The sequence below is a fragment of the Microtus oregoni genome, unplaced genomic scaffold, assembly GCF_018167655.1.
Source record: "Microtus oregoni isolate MIOR12 unplaced genomic scaffold, Mior012 000015F_ref0000493, whole genome shotgun sequence".
NCBI classification, from domain to species: domain Eukaryota; kingdom Metazoa; phylum Chordata; class Mammalia; order Rodentia; family Cricetidae; genus Microtus; species Microtus oregoni.
The window spans coordinates 16138486-16151034 of record NW_024543074.1 but is presented as its reverse complement, the minus strand read 5'-3'; the positions used below and the strand labels follow the sequence as shown (position 1 = coordinate 16151034).

The 12549-nt window shown below is 40.9% G+C and overlaps 2 protein-coding genes across 2 annotated transcripts in view; one reads left to right on the top strand and one right to left on the bottom strand.

Annotated features, from left to right (window-relative positions):
- Cct6b (chaperonin containing TCP1 subunit 6B) overlaps positions 1-10242 on the bottom strand; it is a 39164-nt gene extending 28922 nt beyond the window's left edge. The window contains exons 1-3 of the mRNA XM_041665365.1: positions 10223-10242; positions 8320-8383; positions 6283-6417 (exon numbers count right to left, since the gene is read on the bottom strand). Of these exons, the coding sequence (XP_041521299.1) occupies positions 6283-6417; positions 8320-8383; positions 10223-10242 (219 nt within the window). The remainder of the gene's footprint in view (positions 1-6282; positions 6418-8319; positions 8384-10222) is intronic.
- Positions 10243-10559: 317 nt separating this feature from the next.
- On the top strand, positions 10560-12176 carry Znf830 (zinc finger protein 830). Its single transcript, XM_041664780.1, has one exon. It carries the CDS (start codon positions 10583-10585, stop codon positions 11699-11701), a length of 1119 nt encoding a protein of 372 aa, XP_041520714.1. The 5' UTR covers positions 10560-10582; the 3' UTR covers positions 11702-12176.
- Positions 12177-12549: the final 373 nt, after the last annotated feature.

The following is a 12549-nucleotide window of genomic DNA, read 5'->3' as shown; positions in this document are numbered from 1 at the left end:
TGCAAAACAAAAGTTAGCTATGCTCTTTTAGTAACAAGCATGGTAAAATGTGACCCACAGCAATGACACTAATGTAAGTATGTATTATTCATAAATTATTTCTCGGGCTTTATATCTGAAAAAATTCTTTTAAAATGTATATGAGTGTTTGCATGTATGTATATGCACCATGTGCATGCTTCTACACACAGAGGTTGGAAGATGGAGTTGGGCCCTCTGAAATTAGAGTCACGGATTATTTTGAGTTACCATGAAGGTTCTGGGAACCAAACCCAGGTCCTCAGCAAGAACAACAGGTGCTCTTAGCCACTGAGACATCACTTCAGTCCCTCAAACAATCTTGAGCCTACAGAGCAGTTGCCAGCACACACACACACACACACACACACACACACACACACACACAAGAATTCATTCATTTAGAGGGAGGATCTTGATGCATGCATAGTTCAGTCTGGCTTCAAATTCACAATCTTTTTTTAATTGATTTTATTGAACTAATTGAGCTATACATTTTTCTCTGCTTCCCTTCCTTCCTCTCCCCTCTCCTTCAGCCCTGTCCCATGGTCCCCATGCTCCAAATTTACTCAGGACATCTTGTCTTTTTCTACCTCCCATGTAAATTAGATCCATGTATGTCTCTCTTAGGGGGCTTATTGTTGTCTAGGTTCTCTGATTGTGAATTGTAGGCTGATTTTCTTTGTTTTATGTCTAAAAGTCACTTATGAGTGAGTACGTATGATATTTGTCTTTCTGGTTCTGGGTCACTCAACAGAATATTTTCTAGATCCATCCATTTGCCTACAAATTTTAAGATGTCATTATTTTTTTTCTGCTGTGCAGGACTCCATTGTGTAAATGTACCACATTTTCCTTATCCATTCTTGGGGTGAGGGGCATTTAGGTTGTTTCCAGTTTCTGGCTATGACAAACAATGCTGACATGAACATAGTTGAGCACATGTCCTTGTGGTACAATTGAGCATCCTTTGGGTGTATACCCAAAAGTGGTATTACTGGGTCTTGAGGAAGGCTGTTTCCTAATTTTCTGAGAAATCACCAAACTGATATCCAAAGGGGCTGTACAAGTTTACACTTCCACCAGCAATGCAGGAGTGTTCCCTTTACCCCAAAACCTCTCCAGAATAACCTGTCATCAATGTTTTTTATCTTGGCATCCTTACGGGTGTAAGATGGAATCTCAAGAGTTGTTTTGATTTGCATTTCTCTGATGACTAAGGATGTTGAGCATTTCCTTAAGTGTCTTTCACTCACTTTAGATTCATCTGTTGAGAGTTCTCTGTTTAGGTCCGTACCCCAATTTTTTTATTGATTATTTGTTCTTTGATGATCAATTTCTTGAGTTCTTTGTATATTTTGGAGATCAGTCCTCTGTCTGATGTGGGGTTGGTGAAGATCTTTTCCCATTCTATAGGCTGATGTTTTGTCTTGTTGACCATGTCCTTTGTTTTACAGAAGCTTTTCAGTTTCTAGAGGTCTCATTTATTAATTGTTTTTTTCAGTGTCCGTGTTACTGGGGTTATATTTAGGAAGTGGTCTTCTGTGCCAATGCGTTCAAGAGTAATTCCCACTTTCTTTTCTATGAGGTTCAATGTGGCTGGCTTTATGTTGAGGTCTTTGATCCATTTGGACTTGAGTTTTGTGCATGGTGATAGATATGGATCTATTTTCATGCCTCTACAGGCTGATATCCAGTTATGCCAGCACCATTTGTTAAATATGCTTTCTTTTTCCATTTGATATTTTTGCTTCTTTATCAAAAATCAGGTGTTCATAGATGTGTGGATTAATATCTGGGTCTTCAATTCAGTTCCATTGGTCCTCCTGTCTGTTTTTATGTCGTTACCAGACTGTTTTCAGTACTGTAGCTCTGTAGTAGAGTTTGAAGTCAGGGATTATGATGCCTCCAGAAGTTCCTTTATTGTACAGGATTGTTTCGACTCTCCCGGGTTTTTTGCTTTTCCATATGAAGTTGAGTACTGGTCTTTCGAGGCCAGGATTTTGCTAGGATTTTGATGGGTATTGCATTGAGTCTGTAGATTACTTTTGGTAAGATTGCCATTTTTACTATGTTAATACTACTTATCCAAAAGCATGGGAGATCTTTCCATTTTCTGGTGTCTTCTTCAATTTCTTTCTTTAAAGATTTAAAGTTGTCATACAGGTCATCCACTTGTTTGGTTAGAGTTACTCCAAGATATTTTATGCTATTTGTGGCTATTGTGAAGGGTGATGTTTCTCTGGTTTCTTTCTCAGTCCATTTCTCACCTGTGTAAAGGAGGGCTATTGATTTTTTTTTTTAGTTAATCTTGTATCCTGCTATATTACTGAATGTGTTTATGAGTTGTAGAAGTTCCTTGGTAGAATTTTTGGGGTCCCTTATGTAAACTACCATATCATCAGCAAATAGTGTGTTTGACTTCTTCTCTGATTTGTATCCCCTTGATCTCCTTTTGGTATCATGTTGCTCTAGCTAGGACCTCAAGAACTACACTGAATAGATATGGAGAGAGTGGGCAACCTTGTCTTATTCCTGATTTCAGTGGAAACACTGGAAGGTTCTCTCCATTTAGTTTGATGTTGGCTGCTGGCTTTTGTATATTGCCTTTATTATGTTTAGGTATGTTCCTTGTATCCCTACTCTCTCCAAGACCTTTATCATGAAGGGATATTATATTTTGTTGAAAGCTTTTTCAGCATCTAATGAAATGATCATGTGGGTTTTTATTCTTCAGTTTGTTTATATGGTGGATTACATTGACAGATTTTTATATTTTGAACCATCCCTGCATCTCTGGGATGCAGCTGACAAGATCATGACAGATTATTTTTTATGTGTTCTTGGATTAATTTGCCAGTATTTTATTGAGTATTTTTGCATCAATGTTCATGAGTGAGATTGGTTTATAATTTTTTTTCTTAGTAATGTCTTTATGTGGTTTGGGTTTCAGGGTAGCCTCAGACCCAAAATAATCACATAGAAACTATATTATTTAAATCACTGCTTGGCCCATTAGCTCTAGCTTCTTATTGGCTAACTTACATCTTAATTTAACCCATCTACATTTATCTGTGTATTGCCACATGGCAGTGGCTTACTGGATAAAGTTCCGGCATTTGTCTCCAGCAGGGCTACATGGCTTCTCCCTGACTCCACCCTTCTTTCTCCCAGCATTTAGTTTAGTTTTCCCTTCCTACCTCTATTTCCTGTGCAGGCCCAAGACAGTTTCTTTATTAACCAATGGTATTCACAGCATACAGAGGGGAATCTCACATCACTTGATTTTCTTGAAGAACCAACTCTTTGTCTCATTGATTCTTTGTACTGCTCTCTTTGCTTCTATTTTGTTGATTTCAGCTCTCAATTTAATTATTTCCTGCCATCTAATTCTCTGGGTGAGTTTGCATCTTTTTGTTCTGGAGTTTTCAGATGTTCTGTTAATTCTCTAGCGTGGGATTTTTCCAGCTTCTTTATGTAGGCATTTAGTGCTATGAACTTTCCTCTTAACACTACTTTCATTGTGTCTCGTAAATTTGGATATGTTGTGTGGTCATTTTTATTGAATTTTAGGAAGTCTTTAATTTCTTCCTTTATTTCTTCCTTGACCCATTGATGCTTCAGGTGAGCATTGTTTAATTTCCATGTGTTTGTGGGCTTTCTAGAATTAGTGTTGCTGTTGAATTCTAATTTTAAGTCATGGTGATCTGATAAGATACACGGGTTTATTCCAATTTTTTTATATTTTGTTAAGAGCACTTGTTGCTCTTACAGATAACCTGGATTCAATTTACAGAGCCCACGTGGTGGCCTACAATCATCCACAATTCCAGTTCCAAGGGATACAATGTACTCTTCTGAATTCAAAGGGCACCAGGCATGCATGTGATTGGCATACATACATGTAGGCAAAACATTCACATACATAAAATAAAAATAAATCTAAGATACTTTCAAGTATCAATTCCAGGCCAGCAAGATGGCTCAGAAGGTAAAGGTACTAGCCACCAAGAGGGACAACCTGAGTTTGCTCAGGGCCCACAAAGGGAAGGAAAGAACTGACTCTCACAGGTTGACCTCTGACCTCCACATATAAATAATAAGAGTAATTTTTTCAAGTAGCAATGCCGTGAACTATAAACGGCACTTCAGGAACTAACGGGATATGCCAACTACACACAAGGCATTACCCTAGAGCTTCCTTTCTCTGGGAAAGACACTGTTATGACAAATGGTGAAATTTGAAAGAAATCTGCAGACTGGATAATAGAATTCTCTGTAGCTGTTTGATGCTATGATTAATTTCCTGTTTATTATATATATACTGTGACTATAAATGAGAATTCAGTGATTCTAAAAATTATGCTAAGTGCTGGGAGTACATGACTGTAACCCCAGATCTTGGAAGACTGGAGCAAGGTGGTAAGTTAGAAGTCAGTCCCATCTACACAACAAGTGTGAGACCAGACTGAGCTACACAGTGAAACCTGTCTCAAAACAAAAACAAACAAACAGTGACAACAAAACAGAAGAAAAAAGTCACACTGAAAGTAGGACACATTGCAACTTATTCTCAACCATTCAGAGAAGAAATAAGTAGCACTGACTTCCTCTGATTGTTTGACCTTCAAGATCCAACTTAGAAGGAAGCAGTATTACACTCAGAAGAGCTTAGGGACCAAAAGAACCTGGGTATTTGATGGTTGGCTGAACTTTTAAGTTTACCAGCCACAGACCCTACCTTATCCCTTACCGTTCTCTTGTATGAGATGAGGATTTCTGCATAGTTAAGACAGTTTTAGTTAAGTTTCCAGTATTTAAGCCCAATCATTCTAAATGAGATAAGTTGCAGGCACTGAATAGATAATGCCCAGTACTAAATGGAACATAAAGAAGCCAGAATCTCCACTTCGACCAGGTTATGCTTTGCCAAGATAGTCTCTGAATAAGAGGGAGCACTCAAATAATTGTAGAAAAGACATCTCCAATGTTGAGGAAAGAGCATGACTGGGCAAAGGCACAGACACAGAAATATGAATGACGACTCCATAGGCCAGTGAAGAGATGAGAGCAGAGAGGTGGTTAATGAAGGAAGGATGGACTAGAAAAGTAAACACAGGCACAAGGTGAAAACCCTCCAGTAATTTTTCCCCAGTTAATTTTAAAGAAACATAATTTTGTTTCAACTTTAATAGTAATATTTTCTTTTGTAAGCATGATTCATGGGTACATGGGAAGTTTTCTTTTTTTTAACCTTTCTATACATATTTAAATATTTACATTTCTTACATATTTATTTATTTATTTTGTATACAATATTCTGTGTGTATGCCTGCTGGCCAGAAGAGGGCACCAGACTTCATTACAGATGGTTGTGAGCTACCATGTGGTTGCTGGGAATTGAACTCAGGATCTTTGGAAGAGCAGGCAATGCTCTTAATCTCTGAGCCATCTCTCCAGCCCAAATATTTATATTTTTAAAAATACATAATTGCAATAAAAATGTGAGAGCCCAGTTTTGGATCCATTCCATCTTGACTAAAGATCAGAGTTCAAACCTACTCTTGCTCTCAAGAATGAACAATAGGATGCTTGAACAAAGGTGTGGCTACTGAGAGCTTTGCTCCTAGAAGGCCAGACAACAGGATGTTTGCCTTTGGGCATGATTACTAGGTGTTTTGAGATGTAAAGAGGTAATTATGCTTGCTTGTTCCTTGTATCATGGGAGTCTTGTGCCCTCCCCTTTAGATTAGGGTATATAAGGACTGTGAGTGTTAAGCTTGGGGCTTTTCTACAGCATCACTGAAAGCCCTCCCGACTCTACCTTCTGTCACTTGTCTATTTCTCTCCCCAGTCCTCACTCCCCTTCTCAGGAATGTATGGACCAGGAAAACCTCAGTCCCAGCAAAAAGGATATTACTTTGTTGGAAAATAAAAATCGGTTTCCACTTATGACTACCTAAGATTATATCTTTTTAAAGTCCATTTTTTAAAAAGATTTATTTATTATGTATACAGTATTCTCAGTACTCTGCCTGCAGTCATGCCTGCAGGCCAGAAGAGGGCGCCAGACCTCATTACAGATGGTTGTGAGCCACCATGTGGTTGCTGGGAATTGAACTGGGGATCTTTGGAAGAGCAGGCAGTGCTCTTAACGGCTGAGCCATCTCTCCAGTCCCCTAAATTATCTTAATTACAATTAGTTCTTATTCTCTAAAATTAAACTTAAAAAACTTTCTTTGAAATAGTATGAAATTTTAATACCTCAGAAATGTAAAGATCGGCTTGCTTGAGCAGTTCCCCAATGATCAGGACATTGGAGGTGGTGCCATCTCCTGTGACTTGGTCCTGGGCTGCCGCTACTTTCGCTATGATGGAAGCTGTTGGGTGCTGAATTTGCTGGAAAAGGTAAACACTGATTTAAAAATACAGGGACTATGATAAAGAAGGCCACTAAACCCAAGATAACCCAAGGGTCAATAGTAAAATTAAGAAACAAACTTCATGTTGCACATTTACAAGTTTTACATTATCAATATTTAGTAAATGTCAAATCCAAAATTTTACAGTTGAGAATTAATGAGGTTTGAACATTTTATGAAAGTCTTTGCTTAAAAATGCAATGACATTTACAAGAAAAGATTAAGCCCTTCAATCTCAAAGATGAATACATATATGAAAATGGCAAAGGACTTTTTCTTTTTCCATGATTACAAAGACTATAATGAAGTGCTCCAAAAAGATGCTATTAATTTGTAAGTATCCCTAAGTTATTAGACTCTATAAACATTTGAAAATAGTCAAATTTCATTCTGTTGATGTTTAGTCCAACAACCATATCTCAAGAATGTAGTTTTTAGCTGACAGCTTTATCTTAAAAATACAAATTGTGAGCCAGGCATGGTGGTAGAAGCTTTTAATCCTAGCACCCAGGAGGTAGAAGTAGGTAGATATCTGTGAGAAAGGCCAGCCTGGTCTACAGAGTGAGTTCCAGGACAGCCAAAGATACACAGAGAAACCCTGTCTTGGGAAAAAAAAAAAAAAAGAATAAATACACACAAAAAAAAATGTGGAGGGAGGGTAAACTGTGGCTGGCATGTAAAATAAATAAAAAAATTAATTAAAAAAATACAAAATTGTGGTGCCAGCCGGTAGTGGTGCATACCTTTAATCCCAGCATTTGAGAGGCAGATGCATGTAGATCTCTGTGAATATGAGACCAGTCTGATCTATAGAGTTCCAGAACAGAAAGGGCTACATATAGAGAAATCCTATCTCAAAAAAAAAAAAGAAAAAGAAAAGAAAAGAAAGAAAGAAAAGAAAGAAGAAACTGTGGAACTAGAGAGAGAGCTCAGCCACTAAGAGTATGTTCTGTTCTTCCCGAGAAGTGGAGTTTGGTTCCCAGCACCACAACAGGAAGCTTACACTTGCCTTAAGTCCAGCTCCAGGGACCCTTTTCTGGCCTCATCAGGCACCGGCATACACATGGCATGCACTCATACAGATAGCCATTCATACGAGTAAAATTTAAAAATCAATAAATCTTTAAAACTACGAACTGTAAGGCTGAAGCTACCGTTAGTGGTAAAGAGCACTTACCTAGCACATGAGAGGGCCCAATGCCCAATCCCTAACATTGCAAATATTATTTTTTAAAAAAAATTTTCAAGACAAGGCTTCTCTGTGCAGTCCTGGCTGTCCTGGAACTCACTCTATAGACCAGGATGGCCTCAAACTCAGAGATCCAACTGCCTCTACCTCCCAAGTGCTGGGATTAAAGGTGTGTACCACCAAGCCTGGCTAAAAAAAAAAATTTCTTTCCTTTTATGTGCACTGATGTTTTTCTTGGATGCATGCCTGTGTGAGAATGTTGGATCCCCTGGATCTAGAGGTACAGACAGTTGTGTGTTGCCATGTGGGTTCTGAGTATTGAAGCTGGGTCCTCTGGAAGGACAGCCAGTGCTCTTAACCACTGAGTCATCTCGTCAGCCCACAAAACTACCTTTAAATAAATAAAGTTGCATATGAGATACAAAGTGTACATTTCCCCTGCAATGTTGAACCTAGAATCTTGTACATGCTAGGGAAGTGCTCTACCACTGAGCTGCATTCCCAGCCTGTGTGCCATGTTTTTAATTAAGGCTTATAAATTTTATTAAAGGCAGCAGCAGATGGGCATTGTATAGAATGCCTGAGTCCAACACTCAGGAGTCTGAGGCAGGATTGTGAGTTTGTGGCCAGTCATGGTTACACAGGCAGATCCTGTCTCAGAAAAGAAAACAAAGAAGAGCATTAGCTCACCATCTCATGAAGCAGTACATTGCCGTCTTTTGTGAGTTTGATATCACCTGCCCCTGAAACAAGCCTGTTCAAAGAACAATGGTACTTATTAACTCCACAAGTCAAGACTCAAAAAACATTCACTCCCAATTCTTGCCATCCACTGTTCTAAACACAGATGACTGGGCTTGGAAACTCCACATCGAACGGGGTGATACTGTGGTAATGACTGCCACTTGCAGCCCCTAGAATTATTTCTCCCAGATGACCTTATAGTGATTTCATTCCAAGTGGAGCATTTATGGGCTTAGAGAGTAGTTGATGGGTCATAAACATTGCCTAATGAAAAGTATAAAACAATGCACAAATCTGCAAATTTCCTGTACGATTTTATTTTGGTAAATGTCATAACTCAGTCACTGAATTTAGTTGCTTTCATCCTTGCATTTATTAGATGCACCAAGCTCTGCCAATTCGACAATTTAAAATACCTTTGAATCTTAGCCCCTTCTCTCCAATTTTATTATCATTTCTAGACTGCTTAGATAGCCATCTTGCCTCCAAATTTGAATCAACTCTTTGCACTATATTTTTCTAAAAGGCAATGTGACTTAGTTTCCTGATAGACAGCCCTTCAATGATTTTATGTCCTCCACCATCTTCAAGGTAAAATTCAAAGTAAGTTAACAATAACATACTTGTCTCTGTGAGTTCGAGACCAGCCTGGTCTACAAGAGCTAGTTCCAGGACAGGCTCCAAAACCACAGAGAAACCCTGTCTCGAAAAACCAAAAAAAAAAAAAAAAAAAAACAAAGAAAAAAAAAACAACATACTTGGCCTTTCCCAAACGCTCTTGTTCCATCGCCCATCATTCCCACAGTAGGTCTTCCAGTCCCCTTAATGCACTGTAATGTTGGTTTCTGAGGGATTTACACCACTGAGAGGCCTTTAGTCCTTTCACCAACTGCCCAACTCACTCTTCTACAACTCTGATCAGACATCACCTGTTATTTGAGAGGTTTTTCCTTCAGCCATTAGTAATTGGACCCCTTTCCTCTGTAAAATCGTTTGCATCTATATATAATTGACCCACCTGTCACTACCATGTCCTTGAGATGCTATCTCAAGAGCTGCAGAGATGGCTCAGCAGTTAAAAGCACTTACTGTTCTCGCAAAGGATCTGATCTTGGTTTCCAGCACCCATATCAGATGGCTCACCCAAGTTCGGGGGATCTGACACCCTCTGACCTCTGGGAGCATCTGCACACACCTCGTGCACATAAATTCAGATAGGTGCACACATATAAATCAAACTTTTTTTTCTTTTTTTTTAGAAATGAATAGAAACTCTCTCATTTGTTTTCCCAGCATCTGATGTTAAGTGGCCTCGTTTACTGTTAATGTCAGTTTGCTCATTCCTCTCGGGGTGCCACTTTGCTAAGAGACCTTTTCCTCTCCCCATTTTCTTTTCTTCCTGTGTAAAACAATGGTGCTAAATAAATGTATGTCCAAATGGATAGATAAATATAAAGAACTCTAGGTACAGAGAGTTGCAGGAACTTGACTACTAACAGATGATGAAACTTGAGTTTGAACCTAAGCCTGCCTAGCACCAAAGCCAGTGGTACACCACACTGCCAAGTCACAACAATCCGGTCTATGGTGGGGCTGCAGTCCAACGTTTGCTGAGCGCGCGCACAAGGTTAAATACATCCCCAAAAAGGAGAATGGTGAAGGAAGCTCCAGAAGCGTTCGAGGCTTAATGTTTACAGGGAGTCACGGTACGAATAGCTGTTTATGAAAGCTAGTGAAAAGGTGGGGGAGGAGGGTGCCACAGCTACTGGTGGTGCCTTTTCTTTTGGGCGAACAGGCTGAAGATCTGAGAGCAGAATGCGAGAGGGAGGAAAACTGCAGCTTTGTTCGCAGGTCTTCACTGAACATCATCGGCCCCAGAGGGCGCCGCGACAACCCACACACACCCTAGCGGCATCTCACATTTTTAGCGCGCCCTTAGGACCCAGGCTCGGCCGCAGCACATCCTGCAGCCCTCGGGCGGCGCAGACATTCACAGCCAAAGCCGCCTGGCTGCGCGTCACCTCAGCCCCAGGGTTGGCGAGTTTGATCGCTGCCGTGGTTCAACGGTCAAGCCCCCAACCTGCAGACACGGAACCCTGGCGCCACGCCCACCCTCCTGAGCTTCGGCCAATCGGCCCCATAACAGGAAGTGACGCTATCACGCCTCGCCGGTTCAGAAGCTAGAACCGCCTGACTCTCTGATGCAAACATGGCGTCCTCCGCCTCCGCTGGGACTCCGGCGGGGAAACGGGTGGTGAATCAGGAAGAACTGAGGCGGTTGATGAAGGAGAAGCAGCGCCTGAGCACCAACCGGAAGAGGATAGAATCCCCGTTCGCCAAGTACAACCGTCTGGGGCAGTTGAGCTGCGCGCTTTGTAACACTCCGGTCAAGAGCGAGCTCCTGTGGCAGACCCATGTTCTGGGAAAGCAGCACCGGGAGAGAGTAGCCGAGCTGAAAGGCGCCAAGGGAGCAACCCAAGGCCCGTCGGCCAGCGCAGCGCCTCAGCCCATCAAGAGGAGAGCGACGGATGTGGAGAGCCAAGACACCAAGAGAGCCAAGGCCTCCGTGGGACCTCAGGTACAGCCCTCCACCTCGGCCTCGTCTGCCACCTTTGAGAAATCGGGAAAGGAGGCCGCTAGGGCAACCTCCAGTAAACCTTCTGGACTCGGTTTACTCCCTGATTATGAAGATGAGGAAGAGGAGGAGGAAGAAGAGGGGGGTGAAGAAGGAAGGAGGGACAGCAGCAAGCATTTTACAGATGCACAGGGCAAAGACAAAGAACACTCGCTTGTTCCTCCGAGGGAGACAACAAGCAATGTGCTGCCAAACGATCCCTTTAATACAAACCCTCCCAAGGCCCCCTTAGTTCCTCATTCAGGTTCCATTGAGAAAGCAGAAATACACGAAAAAGTGGTGGAAAGGAGAGAGAACACCGCCGAAGCATTACCAGAAGGGTTCTTCGACGACCCTGAGGTAGACGCAAAGGTCCGGAAGGTTGATGCCCCAAAGGATCAGATGGACAAAGAGTGGGACGAGTTTCAAAAGGCCATGAGGCAAGTCAACACAATTTCCGAAGCTATAGTTGCTGAAGAGGATGAGGAGGGACGGTTGGACCGGCAGATTGGAGAGATTGATGAGCAGATAGAGTGCTACCGTCGAGTGGAAAAGCTGCGGAATCGCCAGGATGAGATAAAAAACAAACTTAAAGAGGTTCTGACCATAAAAGAATTGCAGAAAAAAGAAGAAGAGAATGTGGACAGTGATGACGAGGGAGAATTACAGGATTTGCTGTCTCAGGATTGGCGGGTGAAAGGGGCTTTGCTGTAAGGTTTTGAAGATCCAGGTTGTCCATCATTCTCGGCTGCCCCGTAAAAAAGTGCTGTGTCCTAGTACTTGGGTTACTCGGTCCTTGGGTACCCTGAGTTGTTGAGAGAAAATAAGCCACTGAGCAGTAATACTTTGGGGAAGGTACTGCGGTGCTATTTATTATAAAATATTCAAGGTAAAACAGTTTGTGACATTTTTGAAATTATAACCGCAAATCGCCAACTTTTTTGCGTTTACAGGCATAATGTTGATTTTTCAGTTGTAAAATCTTAAATTGTAAATACTGTACGTAGCAAAGTATATATTTACATAAAGTCACTGTTTGAAACTTATAAATAGAAGTCATACAAAAAAGACACACGTTTATATGACCTCGATGTACATATATATTTTTGAGCCTTAAACTCCCAAGGGTTGGGACTTTGGGGAGGTTATTTTTAAAAGGCTACTCATAAACATATATATTTTTCTTAAATCGGTGAATGAGTATTTTGTTTTCAAAAACATACTTCGTGAGATCACTGAGAACATGTCAGAAATGCCCAGCCTCCTTAAGCCAACATTTCTTTTGATAAGACCACTGATTGTGAAGTGTAGGTCTGTATCACCTGTGAAACTTCTGATTATGCGTAGACTGTTGAATCACTTATGAAGCTTTAATGTGAACCTTAGCCTTAGATTCCATAAATGAGGTTCAGATGACAGTATTCTCGAATGTTCCCAGGTTATTCTAATATATTCCCAGGTTGGAGAGCAGCTGCCCTGTGTCCAAATCTGTTTCTCTATTTTCTCAGAATTTGTTTTCCTCCAACATGGTCTGTAAATTTGCTGTACTCCCTGCCCCTGTA